The following is a 24,302-nucleotide window of genomic DNA, read 5'->3' on the forward strand; positions in this document are numbered from 1 at the left end:
GGACTTCAGTAGACTGCCACCCTGACCTTCAGACAGGCAGTACATCTGTCTGGAGAGCTGATGTACCTCCAGGCCTAGCACAGGGCCTGGCACACTGTGAGCACAAGAATAAGTCATTGCTGAAGGGATAAGCACACTCTTAGAGGAGCAGCAGGGGAAGTTCCAGTGGTGACACAAGACATATCTATTGAAGGCCAACTATGTATCAAGCACTAGGCCAAGTCAGTCATTGGGGGGTACCTCAAACAAAGAGATTTTTTTAAATCCTTAGTTCCATGGGGACTTATTAAAAGTAAGGGGGTGGAGGAAAGATATCTATTTGAATGTCTTTCTGAACACATAGGAAGACAGAGATACTAAGACACAGACACACAATACGTGACAAGTGGCAAGTTCTAAGAGGAAAGATAAAGTACACAGGGGCGAGGGGGGTGAGACGGGGAGCACCGGCGCGAGGAGGAGGGGGCTTGCTGTACTAGCAAGGGCCAGACAAGGCAGAGTCCCTAAGGCTGCGGATTGGAATCAAGACCCGCAGGGGTCAGGGCGGTGGCAGGTGGGTGCAGAACGAAGAGAAAGCACCAGCGCTCCGGGCTGGAGGGAATGGGCTGCAGGAGGAGAAAGTAGGAAAAGAGGAGGCCGGGCGGGTGAGGACACATCAGGGAGCGCAGTGTCCTCAGAGTGTGGACACCACCCACATCGGGGACCTCACCTGGGAACTTAGAAATGCTCGTTCTCGGGCCTAACCTCAGACCTACTGAATCAGAAACGCTTTGGAAGGACAAGCCTCCTAGCGACTGTGGAGCGCGATAAAGTTGGAGGGCCCTGGACTAGGATCTTCCGCGTTACGACCCGAGTTACCATTCCTCTCATCATCCACCTGGCCACGGTCCTCTTGATTGTACCAGCCGGGCAGGGGCCCCACCCAGCGCTCTGAGGATTTGCCCAGCGCCACGTCCCGCCAGGTCCTCCAAGGCCCGCCACCCCGCGCCCCCACCCCATCTGCAGCCTGCAGCGGTCTCCCGCAAGCCACCCGGGCGTCCCGGGACAGTGCCACCGCACCGCAGCCTAGGGGCCAGACGCCCGGGGCGGCAGGTGCAAAGGCGGAGGGTGGCGGCGTCCGGCGAGAACCGCAGGGGTGCGACCTGTCCTCCTGGGGCCGCCTGCCCACACCGGACGCGCTCGGCCACCCAGAACCCGGGGGGTTTCCGCGGCCTGGGATCGGGATGGGCCGCCGCTTCCCCGGGGAGCGCTGATGCAGAGCCAGGTTGGGGCGGCCGGCCCGGCCAGCGCCCTCTAGGCAGCGGAAGTGGAGCTTGCTTTACATCCGTCCTCCCCGCCTCGCAGAGTTGGGAGAAGGAAGGTTGGGGGGTGTGGAAAAAAATAAAAGGAAAAGTCCTTGCACCATGTAGAGCAGCGCCCCCCGCCCTGGCACCGCAGCCGGCCGGGGACCTCCCAGTCTGCGGCCATGAACGCGAGCGGCGAAGGCGAGAGCTTCCCCGGCTCGGTGCAAAGTAAGTGCTTTTCCGGGCGCAGTGCGCGCTCCAGGGCCCAGTGCGCGCTCCGGGGCCCGGGCCCAAGCACGTCTGCGACGCAGCCACCAGGCCCGGGGCCCCGAAATCGGGGTGACGGCGGCGAGCCGCGTCTCGGGGAGCCGGCGGGCGCGGTGCAGGGGGCGCCCGAGTGGGCTTGGGGTGGGGGCGCGCCCGAGCTGGAGCCAGACTGGGGGAGCCCTCCAGCGCTGCGAGACCCCCGGGAAGGGAGCGTGGGGGAGGGCGTGCGGTCAGACAATCGCACCTCTCGGTGCATTCCCGCCCCGCCAGGCAGAGTTTGGGACTCGGGGAAGGAAGAGGGGAACCCGGGTAACCAGGGCAACCCTGATGGGGAAACTTCTGCCTCGGTGGCTCAAATTTGGATTCTAGGAATTGGAGAGTCTCACGAGGTCTTGACGGCGCATTGCAAAGCCTTTTCCACATTAAAGGTGGGGATTTGAATGGGAAACGGGCTGGGGTCGCTGTTTTTGAGTTTGGGGTTCCTTTTTATTATCCTGTTGAGGACGTCAACCTTTTTAAGTCCCCAGTATCGCCCGATGCTTTGTTTCCCAAAGTGTGGTTCGGGGGCTGAACTCAAACCAACCACCTGGGAGCGAGAGTGCGTATTTAAAAGGAGCTTTCTGCGCCCCACCCAGCTGATCTCGGGGTGGGGCCAGTGATCTGTACCAGCTGTCTGGGTGATTCTGAAGCACAGGAAGTTTTGAGAACCCTGGCCTGGCGCAAGGGTTTGCAGACACCTGGCACATAGTAAGTGCTCAACTTGTTAGCCGTTACAGTTTGGGAGACATTGACTCTCAAACTTGGCTGGGTATTTCTGCATAATTTATGAAAAGAACAGATTTTCCTAAACCCCAGCCCCTCACTCCCAGACCATTATAACTCAGTATCTCCTAAGTGGGGTTCAGTTATGTCCTTGTTTGAAGAGTAATGACCCCACCAGGTCACAGGCTTGGGGAGAAGGGGTGCTGGCCTTTTACCAGCACCATCTCATTTAATCTTCCCAACAACCCTAGTAAGTGGAAAGATCTCCTCTCTCCATTTTGTAGAAAAGCCAAGTCCAAAGTCACTTTGGTAAGTGAGAGTGTCAAGATTCTAATGCGGTCTAGTTTGTTCCTTGTGCGCTTCCACATGCCAGCAACATTGTTTGGTATTCAAACTCCTTTATCTTGGGGATCAGCCCTGCTCCATCATTAAGGAATCCTCAGCAGTGCAGGTCACTGTATTTCCCAGTCCTTGTTCACCTGTTAGTCCCATGCAGGTGATTCAGTAGCTGCAGGGAGACTGTTTCCTTCCTTCCAGCCACGAATTTCAAAGGACTTCAGTGCATAGGGCCCTCTGCAAGATGACTGATGTCACCGTGCTCAGCAGTCTCTCTCCTGAGCAAGTCAGCCAAATTGTGTTTCTGCACAGAGACTTGTTGTCTTAGACATGGAGAAAATTAGACATCATGTAAATATCTTATTTTCAGAAAATTATAGTGCATGGATACCAATCATCTATGCACAAAGGTAGTCTTGTACTCTTTAACTTGGGGAAAGTGAAAATAATGTAAATACCTTATTTTTGCAGAGATTATATACTGCACAGGCACCGTGGAATAATGTGTTGCCATTAAGTAATTATACCTATAAAGAGATTATTATGGTATAGCACCATGTTAATGTAATATCATGTAGGAAGTTCTGTAAACATTAGTTCTATAATATATCATGATCATGTGCAATTTTTAATTGTAAAGAAAATATATTTGTAATGTTCATGGGAGATACAGATGGAAAAAATATACTTCTTTATGTTTCTTCCAAATCTTCTTTTATAAACATGAGTTTTCTCATAATAATGCAAAGAAAATTTTTAAACAAAAATTGAGATTCTCATATTAGGGACATTAATTATATACCTTATTTAACAAATATTTAGATAGTACTTTCTAATATAGGGCCATATAATACTGTATTAATATTTGCTAAATGCTTTGCAAATATTAACACAGTATTAACTCTTGGTTTTTACTATGGTAAAGAAGCAATGCCCCTGTCATTTAGGAATGAATTTTGGCTACAAGTAACAGAAACTTGAAGTACCCTGGCCTAACAAGAAGTCTGGGATTAGTTGATTCTAGAACCAAATTAGGGGATCAGTGAAGTAAGAGCCAAAATCAATAAGAATCTTAGCATTGTCCTCATATTTACAAGATGGCTGCAGAAGCCCCAACTGCACATCTTCATTGAAAGCCAAAAGAAGGGGCTGGGGATGTGGCTCAAGCGGTAGCGCGCTTGCCTGGCATGCGTGCGGCCCGGGTTCGATCCTCAGCACCACATACAAACAAAGATGTTGTGTCTGCCGATAAGTAAAAAATAAATATTAAAATTCTCTCTCTATCTCTATCTCTCTCCCTCTCTCACTCTCTCTTTAAAAAAAAAAAAAAGAAAGAAAGCCAAAAGAAGAGGGAACAGTGCCAATTTTTTCTGCACCCTTTTTATCATGAATGCTAACTGTTCCCCAGAAACTCTTCCAGCTGTGTGCTGGAAGGGCTCAACAAATATGTAGGGGACCAAGATTATTTTGGCTAATGGTTCTTATGGTGGTGGTTGTTTGGGTATGTGGGGGGACTGGTTTTCATAATAACCATTTAGTTGGGATAGGAGGTGGCTGCTGCTTCCTGCAAAGTGACAGAAAGCCCTGCACATCAAAGAACTTCCTTGTAGAAAGGCACCCGGGGCAACAGGTCATCCTGAGCCATCCCTTGGATCTGGGTAACTGTGGCTAGGACAGCTGGGATTCTATCTGCAAGAAAGAAGAAGGGTTTGAGGGTTTTGGCCTGGCAAGTGGCCAGGTCTGCCACGCTGCCCCTTTTCCTACCAGGAATCAGGTTTGCAATGTAATTTAAAGCTGTTTGGAATTAATCGGTGACTCTCCCTTTGTCCCATGGAGTTCCCGGCAGCACAACCGTGCTGGTTGAACTGACCCCGGACATCCACATCTGCGGCATCTGCAAGCAGCAGTTTAACAACCTAGATGCCTTTGTAGCTCACAAGCAGAGCGGCTGCCAGCTGACCAGCACGACGGGAACGGCCCCCGGCACAGTCCAGTTTGTATCGGAGGAAACGGTGCCTGCCACCCAGACTCAGACCACCACCAGAACCATCACTTCAGAGACCCAGACGATCACAGGTACAGCTGGGGGTCTCTGGGCTAGGGGTGGCCTGGCTACCTCCCAAACACCTTCCTGGAACTTGTTAAAAATACCTTGCTGGGGCCCAACCCCTGGGGTTGTAGATTCATTATTTTTAACAAGCTCCACTGGGAAGCCAGCTGCCCAGCCAGGTTTGGGAGCTGCTAGGTTAAAGCAGTAAGTGTTAGCAGTTAGAAATGTTGTCACATGTTAAGCAAGACAGACAAAAAACAGGTTTCAAAACCAAAACTAAATATACTAAGAAAAAGGTACTTGCAGAAAATATGTCACAGCGAAATAAGTGGTTTTCTTTGACCGTGGGTGTACATGTATGAGCCGTGAGCTTGCATTACTCGAGTGAAGGAAGGAAAAACATATTGTTTTTGTTTTTTTGCATTTTAATATACAAACCGGCATCAGTGTTTCCCTTTCTTGTGCTACAGACTAAGAAAACAGAAAAGCCCATCCCTGCCCTCCATTGCGTCCACTCTGCCAAAACAAACTACAGACAGGTCAAAAATTTAAATGTACAAAGTGAAGCCGGGCACAGTGGCACGTGCCTGTAATCCCAGTGGCCCAGGAGGCTGAGGCAGGAAGATCCCAAGTTCAAAGCCAGCCTCAGCAACTTAGCAAGGCCCTAAGCAACTCAGCAAGACCCTATCTCAAAATAAAATATAAAAAGGGCTGGGATATGACTCTGTGGTTATATGTCTCTGGGTTCAATACCTGGTACCAAAATAAACAAACAAACAACCAACATGAAACTACTAAAATAAATATAATACACACAGAGATGCACGTACACACCCGCACATGGACCTATAATCCCGTACTTAGATTTATTATCTATCTAATCTGTCTTAAGGAACCAGACAGAAAGAGTTTAAAGCAAGCCATTAATGAGAAACTTACAAACAACTCTAGGTCCTATAGGGAAATGGAGAAGGCATGAGTTAAAGGCATTCAAATACAAATTGAAAAAATATATTAATGGGCTTAACCAAGAAGGCAGGTTGTGGACCACCCCCCCCCATGAAGAAAGAGTCATAAATGTGATTAGAAATGAGGTCACAGCTTTCCCAAAGTAAAAAACAAGTCTAAAGATGAACAAACAACCTGGAAAAAAAAAAATTTATAGCATGTGTGACTAAGACCCAGCATCCTTTCTAGACAAAGAGCCCCGGAGACGCGGTCACCTCAGAGTCAAAGGACAAATAGATGAGGGAGGGAGGGGCAGCAGTGTGTGCTCTGGGGAGGTAAATTCATAAAACCTGGGCAGTTTTGATATCCTTGGGATTTTCAACCTTAAATCTCTCAGTTTGATGATCTACCTAAACGCATTGACTCGTGAGCCTAGGACAGGTATTGGTCCTGTAAGAGGGTGCCCGGGTACAATAGGTTCCACTGAGAAAGGGTGGAGCTTTGGCGCGGATGTGAGAGTCAGAGTAGAGGTCGCAGTGCAGTGTGACTTAGCCTGGGAAAGGGGAGCCAGGCCTGTGTGCAGACGTAAAAAGATTCTTGAGGTTAGTGCAAAAAAAAAAACAACTCTGCATTTGTGTCGGGTCGCACTGTACTCAAGGGAAGCTTCTGGAATGGGGATGAGACAGGTGCCGTAAATGAGATCGCAAGGCTGCGTGGGAGGCACTGGAATGTCGCGGGGACTGTAGTCTCGGGGACTGTGGTCATGGGGGAAGGAGATCACACAGGGCTCCTCCCCAAGTGCAGCAGCTCTTTGAATCCAGGTGGTTAAATATCTAGATTTTTCAGAAAAATCGAAAAGTGTGAAATTTCTCAATTTTAAAACTCTGTTGGCCAAACAGATTACATCAACAAGGCTAAGTCAGCCCACAGGCTATTCTAGCTTTTTCTAAATGTTTACCAAAGAGATCACCTGGAGTCAAGGGGGGGGAGCATTTGAAAGTAGGGGAACCAACTTTCACTGATGAGCTGTATGATGTGTGATGTTCAAAGCTTTTGGCAATCAGCAATATTTTGTGAATCCAAAATAATGTTTCTTGGTTTGGGGCTTTTTTTTTTTTGAAACTAGGGATTGAACCCAGGAGTGCTTGACCACTGAGCAACATCCCACCCTTTTTTTATATTTTACTTAGAGATGGTCTCACTGAGTTGCTTAGGGCCTCACTAACTTGGTAAGGCTGGCTTTGAACTTGGAGTCCTCCTGCCTCGGCCTCCCAAGCCTCTGGGATTACAGGCCTGCACTAACACACCAGGCCCAAAATAATGCTTCTACTGAGTTTTTAAGACATCAAAATAATCACTTCACAAACCTTCATTAAAGAAACTTGAGGTCACCCCACTCTCTCCAGAGTTTCTTAATTCTCATTCTCAAGGAAGTGACCAAGAAAATGTGAAAGCTAGAGTATGGTGTGGTGGTGTACACCTGTCATCCCAGCAGCTTGGGAGGCTGAGGCAGGAGAATCATGAGTTCAAAGCCAGCCTCAGCAAAGATGAGGCCCTAAGCAACTCAGTGAGACCCTTTCTCTAAATAAAATACACAATAGGGCTGGGGATGTGGCTCAGTGGTCAGGTGCCCTGAGTTCAATCTCCAGTATCAAAACAAAAAAAGAAAATGTGAAAGCTAGAAATCACCTTGGGGATGAGCCAGGTGCTTCTTATTTTTACAGCGGGGGGAGGGAAATCAAGCAACTGTGCGTGTGGGGGAAGAGGCAGGGCCACTGTCCCCCACTGTCTCAGTCCTGGGATGTGAGTGTGTTCCCCTTCCTCTAGTGTTCTACTTCTTGAAGAGTCAGTGCTTTTCCTATCCTCAAAAGCTCAGTCCCAGTAACGCACATGCTGTGAACCCAGTCAGCCACTCGATGGCCCTTACCTGTGGGCCGGTCACTTCCTGTCTCGCTCACTGCCATCTGTCAGAAGAGGGGCAAGACCTGATGGGCCACTGTGAGGCTTCTGTAATGGTTCACATAAGGGCCAGGACCAAGTCCGTGGGTTCAGTGACCACTCTGTCACTCCTGCAGGCATCAGTGAAGGGACAGTGCCACCCACCCTGCGTCTCTTCTCCACCTGGCTCAGCGGCTCCTCCCATTGTGTCTGCTCCAGGGCCCGCTACTCAAGCAGCATGCTGCTGTCTTTTCCCTAGAAGGTTTTCTGGGTTCCACTCCCTCAAGTTTGGGCTTCAGGGTTCTATTATCTAGCAGTTCCCAGCCCCTACCTGTGGACCAGGATCCCCCAGGGAGCTTGTTAGAGGTGCCAGTGCCTGGGCGTCACTCCTGAATGAGACACTCAGGCATCTGTATTCTTAACAAGCTCCCCGAGCCAGGTCTCAGCCAGGTTGCAGGGTTACTCACTGCCCAAGGCCACAGTCTGACCCCTGCACAGCCATTGCTGGTAATCCTCATCTGCTCCCAGACTGCTCTGTCCTTGATTGAGCCAAACTCCTCCTCCCTTGGCTCCCACTTCTCCCTGTGTAATAGTTGAATATGAAGTAAAATTGATTCTCTGCCTTCTAGCTTCGAAAGCTGTCTGTTGTTTCACATATGATTTAATAACTTTCACCTAGGAGAAATAAAAATATATGTTGATGCCGGTGAACAAAAAACTACCAACCCACTTGCATTTTCTAAGTTCACTGCTTAAAATCGTGGGGCTCTGTAATCAGATCCCTGAGTGTTGGGGGTTTTGTTTTGGAGGGAGGGGGTTGTTTTTTGTGTCTTTTTTGCAGAGTTGGGGGTGGAACCCAGGGCCTTGCACATGCTAGGCAAGTGCTCTCCCACTGAGCCAGGCTTCCAGCCCAGGTTCCTGAGTTTGGATCTTGACTGCCTAGATCCTTAGGAGCCTTCTAACCAGGGCAAATCCCAAGAGTCCTCAGTGTCTCATTTTAAATGTCCATAATAAATGGAAAGACAACAGGGTTTGTTAGTTTAAGAGTCTGGAGTTCTGAGACAGACTGCCTCAGCACAAATCCTGGCTGTACCACTTGCCAACCATGTCACCTTGGGCAGGGACTTTACAGGACTATGCCTCCATTTCCCCCCCTCTCAGGCTGCAGGGGTCCTACGTGGAAGACACTTCTAGCTGTCAGTGCCTCTTTTACTCACCAATCAGGGGGCTAGGAGATTTAACTGAAAAATGTTAGCACAGACAGAGGAACGGTCTTTCCCTCTTCTTCTGCCTAATTTCTTCTCTTCAGGTCCAAGTTTAAAAATTTCCTCCATATAGAAGCCAGCCCTGGTTTCCCGTCTTCGTACACCTGAGGTTAGGTTTCTCACCTGTTTTCTCGCTGTGCATTCATCACAGGTGTGATTAATTAGTTACTTGATGACAAGTAGTCTTTAATTAGCCAGAGAGGTGAAATAAAAGCTGAAGGGGTCAGGCAATGGCAAGGTGTGCAGCAGCCCAGCAGCTGATCAAGAGGGAAGAGCAGCCGGCACCAGCCAGCAGCCAGTCCCTGCAAGGTCCAGGTGTGGCCAGGAGCTGGCCTGGTTCTCACTGGTCCACCATGTCCTTTTCCTGTTGAACATAAACAGTTTCACAGAACATCAGCATCAGACCAGGACATGTTGTGACTATTTTGGAGCAGGACCAGAACAAGACCACTCTGCCACCGTGGCTGAGTTCAGAAAAAAAAAAAACAGGGACATTGTCTGAGCCTCCCTTCTTTACCTATTACGAGTTTTAGCTGTAGTCTAGTCGTTTCTCCCTCTCAATCCTGTTCATTAAGATGCACATCACAGAGTCACCCTTGCTTCCTCACAGCTTCCAGTGCAGGCTTTCCCCATACATACATCTAACATGGTGGAGGTTTCCTCGATGCAACCAGGGGTGTGTCCCTTGTGATCTTTAGCCAGAGGATATCAACATAAGGAAGGCCCAGCCACATAATTGATTTTGAAAGCCTTAGGACAAAATCTGAAGGCCCAACTTGGCTTGTGAGCCCCAAATTAGTGGTTCTAGGCTTAAATCTCCCTGCAAGCAGCGACCTAGTCAGTCTTGTTTTCCTGTCCCCAGCAGCAGGCCTGGCATCTTCGGCACTTAATAGAATAGCCCTTGCATAAGGGCAGGAGGGGGCAGAGGGAAGGATCCAAGCCTGTTAATGTGCATGAAGCACAGGACATAGCCTGGGCCCATCAGGAGGGTTCCAGGAGGGGAGCTTCAGCACGGTCTTGTGCCAGGTGCTTCCGCTGAGATCCTAGGGTGCACCTTGCCCCTGGAGAGGCCAAGCCCCTTGGAGAAGGGAGGAAGACTTAGTCATAGGACATACAACCCCAGTAAGTGCTGCCTTAAAGGTGCAAAGAAATAATAGTACATCAGTCCCAAGCAGGAAGTGAGGGGGTGGAGGGGGGTGTGAATAAGATCAAATGGGTAACAGACCTTTGGGAGGAAGGTGATGAGAAGGTAACACTTCTTCATGGTCTGCTGGTGGAGAAACTTGGAGTAAGATCTGGGAGCAGGAGCAAGAGAGAAATAACTCAGGGCATAGGTATGTAGCAAAAGCCATGCTTTCACTCTGGCCTTATTTCTGAAAGTTGCTGAGCATATGAGTAATTTAATAAGACAAACTATGCAGGGATTGCCTGGAGGACCTGGCAATAATAATAATTCTTATGCAGTGCTAGTTTGTGTGCCATGTACTTTTCTAAGTACTTCAAATGAAGTAATTTTTCACAACCATAAATTAGGTACTACTAATGATTACCACCCATTAATGAACCTGAGGCACAGGGCATTATATAACTTATCCAAGAAGGGTGTGGTGGTGCATGCCTCTAATCCCAGCAACATAGGAGACTGAAGCAGGAGGATTGAAAGTTTGAGGCCAGCCTGGGCAATTTAGCAAAACTCTCTCATTTTTTTTTTTTAAGGGCTGGGTTGTAGCTCAGTGGTGGCATGCCTCCTGGGTTCAGTCCCCAATACTGTAAGTAAATAAGTAAATCACTTGTCCAAAATGACGGGGACAGAAAATGATAGGACTGGGTCTCAGACCCATGGTATCTGGCTGTCTAACCTGTGCTTTCAACCTAGACTCAGGTTAAGGGAAGCCCTCACTGCAGTGTTGCTCAGACTAATTTGTTACAGCGACCACTGGAGGTTTTGATGAAATGCAGATTCCCGATCCTCAGTGGGTTTAGGGGATTCTTGAGATGCTGAACCAGCTCAGGAGTTCACATGCTTTCTGTTGCTCTTCAACCCACCAAACTAAAAGCAGGATGAACAGTGGAGACGTTTCCCACATCCAGAAGAACAGGAAAGGCCTATCCAAGGTGGGCCCTGGGGCTCATTGGTGGCACGTTCTTTTCATTTTCTTGTCCTTGGCAATGGGCTTTATCCTGTCCTTGCCCCTTGTGGCCACAAGATGGCTGTTCCTGCTTTAGACTTCCTATCTCCTCCCAGCCACTTCCACTGACAAGAGAGAAGCAGCTTACCTTTATCAGGGAGGAAACTCCTCATACCACCCACCAACATTGGGACATGTGGAAATGCCCAGTCACACTGTAATGGAGGTAGCAAGGGGCAAAGAAGAGGGGCCCAGCAAGGAATTCCAAACCCAGGGCCCCTCGGCAGAGCCTCACTCCCACCGCAGCCCCGTTAAATAGGTTAGAGCAGGAGTTCTGAAAGAGCAGTGTGCCAGAGAATTACCTGGAAAACTTGTGAAAAATACATCGATAGGTATCTCTCCCTACAGACTTCACCCTAGGTCTCTGCATGGGCATCTCTGGTGTGTGATCAGGTTGAGAACCACTGGACCAGGAGAGGGGGGAGTAGGGAGGGATACCCACCGGCGGCAGCAGCCAGCACCTCCAAGTGCCCCACAGATCTGAGGAATAAAGAAATGGAACACAAGGAGGAAAAGGAAGAATGGGGGATGGAAGGAATCATTATTAGCATTTTTTGTTTGTTTTTGATTTGTGTTTTTCCTGTTTGGTGAGTTCCTATCCTAGTGCAGGTTAATTTTCTGTACCTGGAACTCTTTGCCCAGCACAGCCCCCTGCCTTGGTACAATGTAAGCCAAAGGGGAAACCATATAGAAGGTTGGGAAATGATGGAGAATTGAGAGCAGAGATGCAGCTGGGTCTCAAAAATGAGATTGAACTAGAAGCTAGACGTGTGTTAGGGCTTCCTAGACCCTCACAGTTTAGAGGCTGGATCTCAGGGCCCGTCCAGAACTACTGAATCTGACTTTGCTGTAGTGAGATCCCCAGATGGTATGTGCGCACATGGCCTCTGGCGGGTGCCCTGTGTCAGTTCCCGAGCTTTACGCCTTCAAGCCGGGTGCTGGATTCCAGGGCAGCAAGTCTGATTGGCCCAGCTGCCATCAGGTGTCTGCAGCTGAGCCAATCAGCAATGGCCAGGGGGTGTGGTCAGGGGCCCCACCCAGAGGCAGAGGCTCACTCCTGGGATCCACACAGACCCAGAGACGCCCAGCTGCGCCAGGACTTGGAAATGCTTTGGAAGAGAAAGAAGCACATTTTCTCTTGGAGTTCACCACCTGGTGATCCTCCTGCCGAGTTCACCACCACACCACCCCATCTCATCAGATTTCCTCTCGGAAAGGGAATTCTGCGTTGGCAGTTGGGATGCCAACCCCGAGGTGAATCCTATCCAGGATGCACTTGGGAAGAAACAACTGGAGAGAGGATCAAGAGATTAGAATAGATGACAATGAAGTAAGGATCCACAAAGAACTTTTGCAAATCAATGAGAAGAAAAGTAGAAATTCTAATAGAAATAACAGGCAGAGCAGTTCACCAAAGAAAGTATGTGACTGGCTGAAGATGTTGAAAGGGTCACTAGTTATCAAAGAAATTCAAATTTAGCAAAAATGGCCCCACTTCAGTCCTGTCAAATAATGTCATTGATAACCAAGGAAAAAGAGAACACAAATAACTTCAGTTTTCTGAAAGGATCTTATAATTATGCAATAAACATTCATACTATTTTGACCCAGTTCTTCAACTTAAAGGGATATATCCAAAGAAGCTAGGGTTACCTTAAAAATCCTAGAGAAGTGCTATTTATAAAAATAGATAACTAGATGCCCAGCATTTTGGTACATTCCTGTAATCCCAGGCTGAGGCAGGAGGATCGCAAGTTCAAAGCCAGCCTCAGCAATTTAGTGAGGCCCTAAGCAACTTATCGAGGCCCTGTCTTAAAATAAAAATACTTTTTAAAAGGGCTGGGGATGTGGCCCGGTGGTTAAGTGCCCCCATACACTATTTCAATCCCTAATGCCAAATAAATAGATAAATACCTAGAAGCCTCTTCAGTGTCCAAGAAAGAAAAATCAATCTATACAACAACCAAAATAATGGAATATTATGTTGCCATGAGAAATTGTATGTTGGATAAATGATAACATGGCAAATGCTTTGGTGACAAACTTGTATAATTGTTTAGCAAAAAAAAAAAAAGACGAAGAAGAATATAAAGTAATTTAAGCCATGATTCCAGTTTTATACTTCTAAAATCTGCATGCAAAGAATACGGTAGCCATTTAGTTGATCCTTAATTCAACAAAGGTTCTTTGAGACCCTGCCTTTCACCAAGTTCTGTGTAAGTCAGGGAGAGGGAGGGGGCAAGGTTGTGTGTCTCATCCTGCCAAATGGAGGGAAGGATGGTCATTAAATAGTTTCTCTGATTTTTTTTTTTTGAAGGGTTACTGAGGCACTTAAACACTGAGCCACATTCCCAGCCTTTTCTTTGTGTGTATGTGGGGGGGGGGGGGTGGGGGGGGTGGGGGGGGTTGTAACCAGGGATTCAACTCAAAGCCTTACTGAACCACATCCCCAGCCCTGTTTTGTATTTTATTTAAAGACAGGATCTCACTGAGTTGCTTAGCACCTCACTTTTGCTGAAGCTGGCTTTGAACTCTCGATCCTCCTGTCTCAGCCTCCCAAACAGCTGGGATTACAGGCATATGCCACTGCACCCAGTTTAGATAATAATTGAATTGCAGTAGAGCTAAGTGGTTTGGAGAGGCCACACAATCCGCAGTGAACACACAGAATGTGTGTCACATGTGATGACAACAATCAGGCAATTTTTACTTACTTCTCTACATTTTCCTGTACTTTCCAGATTTGCTAACAATTAGTGTTCATTTATATTTTGCAAAAATAATAAGACTTATAATTTTTAAAAAGAGAAAAGGATTTTGAATGGAGTTTTCTTTTTTAAATATTTTTAGTTGTAGATGGACACAATACATTTATTTATTGACCTTTATGTGGTGCTGAGGATCAAACCTAGGGCCTCATATATGCTAGGTGAGCCACAACTCCAGCCCCTTTAATGGAGTTTTTTAATTGAAGAAGCGGGTTGACTTGGGAGATGTGAGAGCGATCTTCAGACAGTTGAAGGGTGACGTGTAGAAAAGGAGGTGGGCACATGAGCCCATCCACTGAGGGCACTAGTGAGAAGGAGCTAAGGATTTCGGTTCCCTGTGGAATCCACGGGGCAGGCTTACATTTTAAGCAAATGTATGACCAAATAACTAAAGGCCCAGGACTTCCCTGCTACAAACCAGGACTAAATGTGACAGTCTCTCAGACTCACCTGACCACACAGGAAAGCCAGGGACATCCCAGGAGGCAACAATCAAACCAAAAGCCACTGCAGGTGTGTGAGACGGAGCTGCTGGGCCAGGGGATCTTCTCTCACTAAGCAGGGACTTGATTTTAAGGGCCATGCTAGAGTGGGGGGTGAGTCCTAGTGGTCCTTGCTATTCCGCCTTGGCAGATCTGGGACTGTCCCTGCTGCCTTCACTGCTGCTTGGTGCCCTGAGATTCCCTGAGGCTAATGCCACTCAGTCTATAAAACCTAAATGCAGACCAATGAATGATGATCTGTTATTGCATCAAATTCCAGCAATATCAGCTGATAACTGAGTGTTCCCACTCAGTACTTCTTAACCTCCTTGAGACTTTACTAGAACAGTAAGCTCTCAGCTCTGTGGTCTCCACTAACTTTACAATTTGACTGACCAAAAGTAACCCTGACGAGCAGAGAAGTGACTTGGTCAAGGCCCCAGAACTGGTGAATGTGGAGAAGTTGGTTCCAGGTCAGTCTTACTTCTGACCACCCACCACCCACACACACACACACTCACACCTCGGAATGGGTGGTGACTCCAGCATCAGATCACATGTAAACACCCAAAGGGACCAAGGGAGGCAGTTGGTCACCAGCAGTCCCTTGGTGTTCAAGGCCACAGGAAGGGTTTCCTGGGGTACTTCGGCAACATGCGCTGTCCCCAGAGGACCCTAGAGAGAAGCCAGGTTTGGAGGCACGACCCTGAGGATGAAGCCAGTTAGGCAAGCTGCCTATCTGTGTGACACTTACTGTCACCCACTGCCTCTGGGTTGCTGTTAAATTCCAGATGCCTTCAACAGAAGACCATTTTATTTATTTTTTATGTGGTGCTAAGAATTGAACCCAGTACCTCACCCATGCTAGGCAAGCACTCTGCCACTGAGCCACAACCCCAGCCCCCAGAAAACTATTACCACAGTAATCATATGCTTCCCTGTTTTGTGTACAAATGGCCCCCAATGAGGCCTTCCTGGACCTCCCTGCCTAACATTGCATGTCCCCGCACCCCTGAGAGCGCCCTGCTTTGCATTTCTCCATGGCATTTAGCACCTGACATGCTGTGTATTTCAGTTAGTTATGGCCTGCACCAGTCCCAACTAGAATGTCACCTCCGTGAAGGCAGGCTTGTGTCCCTTTAGATCACTATTGTTTCTAGTACCTAGGACACTGCGTGGTGCACAGGAGGTACTTTATGAAACTGAGATGAATAAATGAATGACTAGTAACGAGATCCCAGCAGCTGCGGATGCCAACCCTGACCCTCACAGCAGCCCTAGGAGGGCTGGCCCCATCCTCCAGGTGAAGACACTAAGGGAAGGTGAAACTCGGCAGCCCCTGCTCCTGAGCAAAGACTTTCTGGTCTAGTGACTGTCTTCTTAGGGTGACACATGTTACACCTGACTGGCCACACACCCAAAATGATCCCTGCAGGTGGGTGCTGATGCCCTTTGCTCTGTTACCTTCCCACGCATGATGCCTCCTGTGGCCCCGCGACAACAGAAGCGGAAACAGACAAATGAGACCACATGGAAATGTCAAGCTCCCGAGCAGCACGGGGAACAACAGAGTGACACGGCAGCCTGGGGAAAACCTATGCCTGGGAGGGACTTCAGATCCTCGGGAGCCCCTGCTGCCCCTGCTGGGACTTGTCCAGAGAGCGAAGCTGAGGCTGGTGGCAGGGCAGCTCGGAGAGAGCGCCACCTGTTTCCAGAAACAGAAAGGGGCAGGCTGGGCAGGTGTAGAGCCAGCACCTGTCCTCCAGGAGGGTTTTGAGGCCCCTGTGAGGTAGCCTGCCAGGAGGGCCTGCCCCACTCTGGGTGCCTCCCGCCTGGGAGCCACCTGTTCAGAAAGTCCAGAGGTCACATCAGCACAACACGCCAGCCTGGTTGCAGCACCAGAGGTCCAGTACCTTTGGAAACACCTCAGTCCAAGTTTGGGACAGTGGGCCACCTAGGTCATGACCACTCGAGGGGAGAGTTTGGTGCACTGGGCCCAAGTCTAGATCTGTTCAACTAGAGTAGCTGGTGCTTGTTGTAATTTAGCCGTGGCCACATCCTGTTATCAAATTCTCTCATTAAGCTTTACATCCACCTCCTCAGGGGGAAATGGGGATTATCCCTATTTATAGGTGAGGAAACTGAGGCTCAAAGGGAATTCATAACTGGCCTGAGGTCACACAGCAGCAGGTTGCTGTACAGGACCTGTATCAATTCGAGGCACCTTGGCACCCACCTGAGGCAGTGGCGGCCAGTAGTCATTGGCCAGAAAGTATCCTTCTGTGCATGGGAACAAACTTGATCACAGTTGATCCCATTCTTGTCACCTCAGGCTTTTGCAACTGCTTATCTTCAGTTTATCCACTGCATAAAATCTCTCCATGATGATTCGGTTGTGGTGAGAAGCGCTGTACCCATCTGTGAACCCAGAAATGCCTGGAGACAGTAACAGGGTTGATTTGATAGTAATGAAGCAAATGCTCCTGGGAAGAATGACTGATGTTCCAGTTCTCCCAAAGCAGCATCCAGGGGAGGCAGACTCCCTTTGTGTGTGTGTGTGAGGGGTGGGGGGGGGGCATATTGGGGGTTGAACCCCAGGACGCTTAGCCACTGAGCCATGTGCACATCCCTTTTTATTTTTTATTTTGAGACAGGGTCTCACTAAGTTGTTGAGGCTGGCTTTGAACCCGCGATCCTCTTGCCTCAGCCTTCCGAGCTGCTGGGATTACAGGTGTGCACCACTGTACCCAGCAATATTCCCTCTAGACAAGGCCAGGTTAGAGTTTACTCTGAGATACTGGAATAGGATGGTCTGTGCGGTGGCTTTCAATCTCAGGCATGTGACCAGAATCAACCAGACAGCTGGTTAGAACACTAGGCACCTGTCACCCCCAGAGGGTCTGATTCAATGCCTCTGAGATGCAGGCTGAGAATTTACCTTTGAAGCAAGTTCCCAGATAGCTCCAGTGCTGCTAGCTTGGGACCACACTTTGAGAACCAAGCAGGGCACTTGAAAGCAGGCATGACGGACAATAAATCCCATGCTGTAAGTGAAAACCTCTCAGCCAGAGGCGGGTGCTGGCACGTGCCTCAGAGAGACTCAGCGTGGACACGGGGATGGCAGCTTGTCAGGCTCTGTGGGCTGACTTTAACCCCCCACGACATATTCCCAGAGAAGAATGGGAACCCTGGGTTTGCTCAGAGAGCAGGTGCTGTCAGAACCCAGGTGTTATTTGACAGGAACCAGCCTGTCAAATGGAGGAGTCAGGAACCGGGGTTTCCTGTCAGATGTCAGAAGACTAAAGAATGCATTTAATATGAAATAAAATTCCTAAGGAATGAGAAAGCATTGGGTCATAATGCATTTTATTGGCAGCATTTTCATTGTTTATAAAATAAGAACATCAGGGCCAGGGCTGGGCCTCAGTGGTAGAGCGCTTGCCTAGCATGAATGAGGCACTGGGTTCCATCCCCAGCACCACATTAAAAAAGAAAAAAATTAAATAAAATAAGAATATCATCTAATCGAACATCTTAGATTCAAAGAAATACCGTGTTTGTGTAAAGAGAAAATGCAGTTAGCACCTTCAGCCTGTATCAGGGAAGTTACTGCTTTGGGCAAGGCTAAAATCAATAGTGACGTTGGATCTACATGGAATTAAATAAGTATATTCTGTACATAAAACTGCAAAATTTTGAAGATGGTTCCTGGGTGCCTGGGGTTTGGAAAACCGTATGACAGTAGCTCTTAGAATCACCATTAGGGCTTCTCAGCTTGATAATGTCCACCCACTGAGAAAACCACTATTATTCCTCTTTGAGGCCATATCTTCATGTGACAGATTATAGTCTAATAAAGAAAAAATATATATATATTATGACATTGCCTATTTGTGCTCACTCTCTTGCTCTCCCTCCTTTTGCCTAAAAACTTCAGCAAGAGTACAGGAATACTGTATGTGGAAAACGTATGCTAAGAAGAATGTTATCAGAATAGTCTTACCCAGAAGTCTTTCCATCAGTACTTCTCTGGTAGTTTGTTAGGATTTTGTGATAAAGCTTACCAGAGTGCCTAGGGCATCTGCTGCATTTAACATGAAACCTTCCTGGTGTAAATTGTAGGAACACTTTTCCTTCACTCGAGGGGTCTGGATCTGTTGATTCAGAGCTCTCTCCCAGCGTCTGATTCACTTACTTTCTCCTTCTGGTTACTGAATGGCTGCCACCTATCCAGGCATCCATCAGAAGCCCTGCAACAAATGTCCTCTAGTGTCTCATCCATCGGCTTGAACTGGGTCCTGGAATCACTCTTAAACATCAAGGGAGACTGGGATGTTCGTTCTCTACAAAGGAAAGGGTCAGCAGAGAGAATGGCTGGCGGATATTTATATTATGAAAATTAGTAACTACCATGTCTTTTAGTTTCAGCTCCAGAATTTGTGTTTGAACATGGCTATCAAACTTATCTGCCCACGGAAAGCAACGAAAACCAAACGGCCACTGTCATCTCTCTCCCCACCAAGTCATCACGCACCAAAAAGCCTTCGGCCCCACCTGCTCAGAAAAGGCTTAACTGTTGCTATCCAGGTATGGCCCCCATATGTTCTGCATGTGTAGAGGATGCGACATTCATTCGGGGTCCAGGGCTCTTGACAGCTGGGTATGGACATGACACATACTGTCTGGCCTGAAAATCAGAGCCTCACAGCATGGACGTCACCACAGGTCCCTTCTCTCTCTGTCACTGGTATTGTGCCCAGGGGCACTAAGGCTTATAGCCACAGGCCTTTCGAAGGGAACTTGTGAGACTATACGATACTATGAATATTTCTTCCTGTACTAATGCTTAAGAAAACATCCAGGAAAAAAAAAATGTTCTTTCTTTACTTTTGCTTAATTTTTTATTTGGGAATAATTTCAGACTTACAGAAAAGTTACAAAAATAGTACAAAAATGTCCCTGTGTATACCTTTTATCTAGATTCCCCAGGATGCTAACATCTTCCACATTCATTTTGCCATTCTTTCTAGATCTGTATCTATATATTTTTCCCCAAAGTCTCTTGAGAGTAAATTGTGACCTGATGGTCCCTTTCCCTGAATACCTCTGTGTTTTCTAGAAGTAGGGCCTCCTTATATATAACCACAAGACAATCATCAAAAGCAGGAAACTAATATATATATATATACACACACACACACACACACACAGAGAGAGAGAGAGAGAGAGAATAATCAAATTTTCTGAACTTATTCAGATTTCACTGTCCCACACATGTCCTCCTTCAAAAGAAAAACACTTCCCCTGCCTGGTCCGGTGTCTAACCCATGACCACACGTTACATTTGGTTCTTATGTGTCTTTAATTTCCTCTAATCAGGAACAGTCAAACTTTTGTCTCTGAGGGGCTTGATATTTTTTGAACAGTACAGGCCTGTCAGTTTGCAAAATGTGCCTGGACTTAGGTTTGTGTGGTGTCTCCTCAGGATTAGACTTAAGGCTCCACGGTTTGGGCAGGGGCCCCGGAAGTGATGCCGTGCCCCTGGTGCGTCACCTAAGGGGCGAATGACATCCCTTTGTGCCTTTACTGTGGCTGCTAACTCATGTGGCTTGCAGTAGGAAGTTTCTGCCAGTGTTCTCCACTCGAAAGTAACTGTGTTTTCCTTTGTAATTAATATTTCCTTGTTTGTTTGTTTGTTTTTAGGTTGCCAATTCAAGACTGCCTATGGTATGAAGGATATGGAGCGGCATTTAAAAATTCACACAGGTAAGTAACACGTCTTTGGCGTCTGTGTCCTAAACCCCTTTTTCTAGAGAGGAGAAAAAGGTGAACGTATAGAAAGAGAAAAATGAGCCGGATGAAGTGGTGCACACCTATAATCCCGGCTGCTTAGGAGGCACAGGCAGGAGATCTCAAGTTCAAGGCCTTGGCAACTTAGCGAAATCCTGCTACAAAATTTTAAAAAGTTTTTTAAAGGGGCTGGTGGTGTAGCTCAGTGATAGAGTGACCCTGGGTCACACAAAAAGAAAGAGAGAAAGCAGGCCGGCAAGCAGGGAAGAGTAAAGTGGCTATTTCTGATCATTTTAATGTTCTTTAATACAGTTTGTCCTTCAGGATCTTCAGGGGAGCTTACCAGAATTTGAGAAGGTTCAAGTCCTTTATAAAAATGAAACTTGTTAAAATAGTAGTTTTATAGATGCCACAGGTGTGTCTTTTCTTTTTTTCTTTTTGGTACTGGGGATTGAACTCAGGGGCACTCGACCACTGAGCCACATCCCCAGCTCTATTTTGTATTTTATTTAGAGACAGGGTCTCACTGAATTGCTTAGCATTTCACTTTTGCTGAGGCTGGCTTTGAACTCGAGATCCTCCTGTCTCGGCCTCCCAAACCGCTGGAATTACAGGCATGTGCCACTGTGCCTGGCCACACGGGCACATCTTACATATACTTTGGATCACTATAGATGACTCTCAACACTCAGTGCAATGTAAGTCCTATATAAATAGTTGTTTGCTGTATTTTTATTTGTACTTGTTTGTTGTTATGGTTTATTTTTCGAATATTTTGGATTGACAGTTGCTTGAATCCACAGATGCATCACCAGTAGAGACAGAAGCCAACTGTGTGTTATTTTTGTGTTTCCCAGATGTTTTGCATGGAGAAAGAATGGCTTCTAGGCAATTTTAAACGAAGTGTTAGATGTTCATGTTCAAATGATGGTATTATACAGATTCAAAGAGTGTCAGTGTATCTAGGTGAGGGATGCAGTGAATTTGACTTTATTTCCACTAATTGTCCAAAGTCTGCAGTCGAGCCCAGCCTTTGGAAGATGAAGCATCCAACAGTTATTTTTTATATTCCTTGGCCGGGACGACTGAGGGCCTTATTGCACTGGGGTCACCATCCTATCCCATCTGCCTCCCTGTGTCATGTCATTTAGATTTATTCTAATTATCCAGACCTTAATTTCATGTATTGGCAAGCATTTTCATGTGAGAAGCAATAAATCTTTCCATGTGGCCTTCAGAGGGTGAAGCTTCTGTCATCAAGCACAGCATATTTATCCTTGAAAGAGTTAAGGACCGTGATTCCTGGTGGCGACTGGGAGACCATTGTAAAAACAAACGAGAATGACTTAATTTCTGCAGATCTGCAGAGAACACCCACATGCAGCCAGCCACAACTGTGTTTGTAGGGTGGTTCCTGATTAACTGAACCCCTCCATCATCATCTTTAGCTCCAAGAATTGACTAGACAGCGACCTTGCTAGTTTCCTCAGAGACAAGGGTGTGCTTAATAACCCCTGGGGACTGGTGGACAGCAACAGTCACAGGGCTCTTGCCCATAAAGCTGACCAGAAGCCACCCAGATGCACCAACAAGTATCTCCACCTGTTGCACACAGACAGAGCAGTAGCCACAGGAACTGCTGAGCAGCTGATATTGCTGAGCAATTACTATTCCTGGATTTTTAAATTTGACTGCTAAGGTTTTTAATAACAAAAATGATAATCTATAAGAAAATTTTAGGTGTATTTTTAAATCCCAAACGTTTTTTCTAAGATGATAGTGATCAGCTTTGGCTAACAATGTAGTTCAGCACTTGGCTGTGTGTGACTTGGCAAAGTATATATTTGATACATATAGTAAAAAGTTTGAAAAATCCCAACTCTCATACTCTTCTAATCTTTTGACTCAACTGAACGAAATGGTTTACTATACCATTCTAAAGAATTGGCATGCCTAGCTGGGCGCGGTGACACATGCCTGTAATCTCAGCAGCTCAGGAGGCTGAGACAGGAAGATCACAAATTCAAAGCCAGTGTCAGCAAAAGCAAGGTGCTGAGCAACTCAGTGAGACCCTGTCTCTCAATAAAATACGAAATAGGGCTGGGGATGTGGCTCAGTGGCCAAGTGCTCCTGGGTTCAGTCCCTGGTACCCCCCCAAAAAAAAGATTTGGCATGCTTATGTGAAACTAAAAACATTCATAATTTAAGTAGCACTCTACAACTTGCTTCTTCGTTTGCTACTGGACCTCTTCCTACATCAGCGTGTGAACATCTACTTCATTCTCTTCAGTGGCAACGTAGGGAGTTGATTTCAGTCACTGATGGCACATGTATAAAATACATATTTCTGGGCTGAGGTTGTGGCTCAGAGGTAGAGTGCTCGCCTAGATTGTGTAAGGCAGTGGGTTCAATCCTCAGCACCACATAAAAATAAAATAAAGGTATTGTGTCTGCCTATAACTAAAAAATAAATGTTAAAAAAATAAAATAAATATTTCAGGTTCAAAATCATGTTGTGAATATTTAATGAGGTGAAAAAAAGATGACTAAAATTACTTTAGGTACAAGAAAGTAGGCAACTGGGCATCACTGTAGCATGAGGCTAAATAAACAAGATGGTCCTGGGTTCTAGTTCCAATTGTTAAGAGGATTAAATAAAATAATTCAGAGCTACAATGCTGTTCAACAGTTTAAGCATTTAAATTAACGTCAGCCAAGAGAATTTTTTGTGCCAAAAAAAGCACACATGCACCAACCAACAATAATGATTAATCATCATAAAAAAATACACATCAAAAATGAGCAGTTGTTCACGACTGACATGTGTCAGGTTCAGATTAAGCTGCTGTGACAGAGAAACCCAAACACCAGCTCAAGCAGGACAGGGGTTTGTGTGTCTGTCACATAACCACCCACAGATAAGCGGGTAGGGTGGCCTCTCTGTCCCAGAAGGTCATGCAGGAACGAAGTCCTTCTGTCCTTAGCTGCATTCTCCCACCATCTATAGGGGCCCTGCCCGCATCTGCCTGAACCTGCTGACTCTGCAGGTGTCCCAGTTACAGTCGGTGATAAGGAGGAAAGTGCTTCCTTTCACAAAAGGGACACACAACTTTCCCAACATTGCCTTCACAGAAACTTAGACACAGAGCTGGGAAATCTCCCTGGCTCGCCAGCCATGACCTCTGCTAAACCTTGGGGGTTTCAAATTTTAGGGTTTGTCTAGTGTGAAAAGAGACAAGAGAATAAATACAGGGAACCGTCAGCTGTCCTTGGTTCCACACAGCTGGACTTGAATTTTTATTTTGTTTGCCTCCTGTTATTAATTAATTGGGAATTCTCACTCATCATAGGAAGAAGTTTCCAATAAGCAAATAGAAGAAGAAACTGCCCCTCCCCGCCACGGCAGCTCTTTGGGCACCCTCTAAGTGGCTTTGGGGTTTTCCAGATTTCCTTTGGGGGTTGCATAATTCCTCTTTTCTAAGGTGGCAGGAAATAAGCTGTTTCTTCTTTAATCTTCTTTCCTGCTGCCCTTGGCGTGTGTGTGAAGGAGACAAACCCCACAAGTGTGAAACGTGTGGCAAGTGCTTCAGCCGGAAGGACAAGCTGAAGACGCACACGCGGTGCCACACGGGCGTGAAGCCCTACAAGTGCAAGACGTGTGACTACGCGGCAGCCGACAGCAGCAGCCTCAACAAGCACTTGCGCATCCACTCCGACGAGCGGCCCTTCAAATGCCAGATCTGCCCCTACGCCAGCCGCAACTCGAGCCAGCTCACCGTCCACCTGCGCTCCCACACCGGTAAGTCCCGCCGCCACCACGCTGCGCCTCGCCTCCCTGGCTGGCAGCGTTGGGCACTACAGAGCCTTTGGTCACAGAGGAGAGGGGAGGTGTCCGATCACTTCCACTGTTGCAATTTTGCTTTTCTTCTGCCTAGAAGGGCCTTTCACAGTTAAATCAGGGAAATCGTCAAGTTTGCAACTTTACAAATATTTTTCTATAACATGACGTATTTGCAAGTAAAATATAATAATGAGGAGGTATGCTAAATGAAATAGAAATATAAGCAATGGATATCTATAAACTTCTGGTTTATGGCCAGACATTTTGATAATGTTTAAATTTTCCTCTGAATAGTTCAGCACAAGGCAGCTGGATCAGCAAGCACACAGGGGTGGGGTGTAGCTCAGTGCAATGTGAGAGGCCCTGGGTTCCATCCCCAGCAC

At 47.1% G+C, this 24,302-nt stretch overlaps 1 protein-coding gene across 2 annotated transcripts in view; it reads left to right on the top strand.

The window, feature by feature from the left end:
• The first annotated feature begins 1,303 nt into the window (after positions 1-1,303).
• The window catches only part of Zfp64 (ZFP64 zinc finger protein), a 73,540-nt gene continuing 50,541 nt past the window's right edge, over positions 1,304-24,302 (top strand). The window contains exons 1-5 of one of the 2 annotated variants that reach the window (XM_046433452.2): positions 1,304-1,511; positions 4,485-4,724; positions 18,711-18,875; positions 19,992-20,054; positions 23,626-23,877. In XM_046433452.2, the coding sequence (XP_046289408.1) occupies positions 1,466-1,511; positions 4,485-4,724; positions 18,711-18,875; positions 19,992-20,054; positions 23,626-23,877 (766 nt within the window). In that variant the 5' untranslated portion in view covers positions 1,304-1,465. The remainder of the gene's footprint in view (positions 1,512-4,484; positions 4,725-18,710; positions 18,876-19,991; positions 20,055-23,625; positions 23,878-24,302) is intronic. The other variant, XM_046433451.2, reaches the window with a different exon arrangement.

The sequence above is a fragment of the Marmota monax genome, unplaced genomic scaffold (genome assembly GCF_021218885.2).
Source record: "Marmota monax isolate L192 unplaced genomic scaffold, Marmota_monax_Labrador192_F-V1.1 WCK01_AAM20220418_F8-fsc00014, whole genome shotgun sequence".
Lineage (NCBI taxonomy): Eukaryota > Metazoa > Chordata > Mammalia > Rodentia > Sciuridae > Marmota > Marmota monax.